This window comes from Entamoeba invadens (genome assembly GCF_000330505.1).
Source record: "Entamoeba invadens IP1 unplaced genomic scaffold scaff_1105074725287, whole genome shotgun sequence".
Lineage (NCBI taxonomy): Eukaryota > Evosea > Mastigamoebida > Endamoebidae > Entamoeba > Entamoeba invadens.
This window is the reverse complement of record NW_004443531.1, coordinates 58,143-60,142: the sequence shown is the minus strand read 5'-3', so window position 1 is coordinate 60,142 and position 2,000 is coordinate 58,143. Positions and strand designations below refer to the sequence as shown.

The window sequence follows — 2,000 nt, the reverse complement described above, 5'->3', positions numbered from 1 at the left end:
TCATTTTTGAGTTATTTTAAGTAAAATAAAACTGACTATTGGCCAGTTTGGGTTAGAAAGGGGTTTTGGAATAAAAATAATAAAAAATGATTTGGACAATTTTCTTTTTTACTTATTTTTCTTCTTAAAAAAAAGTTTTGGGTTGTGAAAGTGTTAATGTTCACCATCAAACTAATGAAAATTTCAACAATAAAAGAAATTTAATTGACAGGATGTTCTTGTTGTTCAGGTTGCTCGGGTTCCTCTTGATTTGGTTCTGTTTCGCCTTGCATGTATGCGTCAATGATCACACCACACTCCCTCAGTGTTCTTTCAATATTAACAAGCCCAAGCTCCATCACATTTTGCAGTCGAGAAAATTCGATTTTCATGAAGGACTTGTGGAGTCGGAGTCCAGTCTTACACAAATCAACAACACGGAGAATCGAATCATACAAATTCTTCACGTCGTTTTGTCCGAAGTTTTTGATATTTTCTTTTGTAAAAAAGGTGTTACACACAGCCAATACACCACCATTAACATTCGCACACAAAATACCCATCAACTGTCTTTGAAGTTGTGAGATCTTCCCAGTGTTAGTGCTTGTACTTTCAATCAACGAAGCAACCTTTTCGATCTGTTTTTCAATGTCGTCCGTGTTAGATTGAATTGGAGTAAGAGTCACTTCCTCGGTTGAGACAACAGGTTCTCTTTCTAAGACTGATGGTAGACTCTTCTTCGTAATGATCACTGTGCGCTTTTTACACACTTTAGAAAGCTCGTCCATCTTTCCACCAGTCGGGTTATACGATATTTCACTCGCAAAAATGTTTGTTGACAGGAACTTATCGACAATTTTCTTGTCGGGGCTGCACGCACTAACCGAAGCAACACAAATGAAGTTTTCGTTTCCGTCGTTTGTTGCTCCTGGAGTTTCAAACGTGTTCTTTGTAGTCATTGTCAGATTTGGAACAGTCTTATACTCGTTTTTGAGAAACTCGAGAAAGTCCCCCGACCTCAAAGAACTTCTGTAAATGGGTAAAAAGACATTTGTCAACTTTGACAATTATCAACTAAGACAGTTGTCGAAACCCTCAAAATATTTTGTATTTATAACAATAAAATATATATTTTCTCTAAATATTATTTTTATTTTATAATTAGAAAACAATGTTATTAATATTGTAAAATTGTAAAATACAAAACAAACATACGTTTGAATAAAAATAGAAATTATCAAAAATATAATTAATAGGTGTTATTAAAAACAAAATGTATACTTAATAATATTATTTAAAACAATTTAGAATTTATATTTATGTTAATCTTATCAAATAAATATGATTTACATTCTAATTATTTGAATTGTTATAATATTCTGATTATAAATATAATATCTTGTATATATTCATAACAAATTTTAAACATAATAAAAAGGTATTATATTAAACATAATTATTATATTATGCAAATTGAATATTTATTTTTAAAATTGCTTTTTATTTTAATAGAAAACTGAATTAATCAATATTTTTCTTGTGATTTCGAGGTTTTTTTCTTTGTTCAATTTCTGACATATAGTCAATTTTTTTCTCCTTTTTAGTGTTTTCTTTGATTTTATCTTTGAAGTATTAATGCCACTTTTGGCGCAATTTCGGTCATTTTCCATCTTTCCTTCTGTTTTTTCCAATGTAATAACACTGTTTTCTTCAAAAATTGATTGTACTGTTGAATTGTATTCGTGTATTGATTTTATTGTTGACTCAAAATCAATTTCACTTTGATAACTTGGTTCAATGATAGTTGATATATTTAAATTTGTCCCATTTTCATCAAAAGTAACATTTTGTTGTTCTTGCATTATAATATCCATTTCATTTATCAATCTTTGTGATGCATTTATTGCATGAATGGATACATTTCTTCTTGACGCCTTTGTTGTAAAATTGTAGTCAATATACAACTTGCCAATTGCGTCTAGATATTGCAGTTGATTTTCAAACTTTCCATTTTGATAACT

At 29.6% G+C, this 2,000-nt stretch overlaps 1 protein-coding gene across 1 annotated transcript; it reads right to left on the bottom strand.

Annotated features, from left to right (window-relative positions):
- Window positions 1–200: 200 nt before the first annotated feature.
- Window positions 201–938, bottom strand: EIN_422060 (hypothetical protein; the record flags this gene model as incomplete). The annotated part of the gene is made up of 1 exon (XM_004258550.1): window positions 201–938. The coding sequence occupies one exon, from the start codon at window positions 936–938 to the stop codon at window positions 201–203; it is 738 nt and encodes a 245-aa protein (XP_004258598.1).
- Window positions 939–2,000: the final 1,062 nt, after the last annotated feature.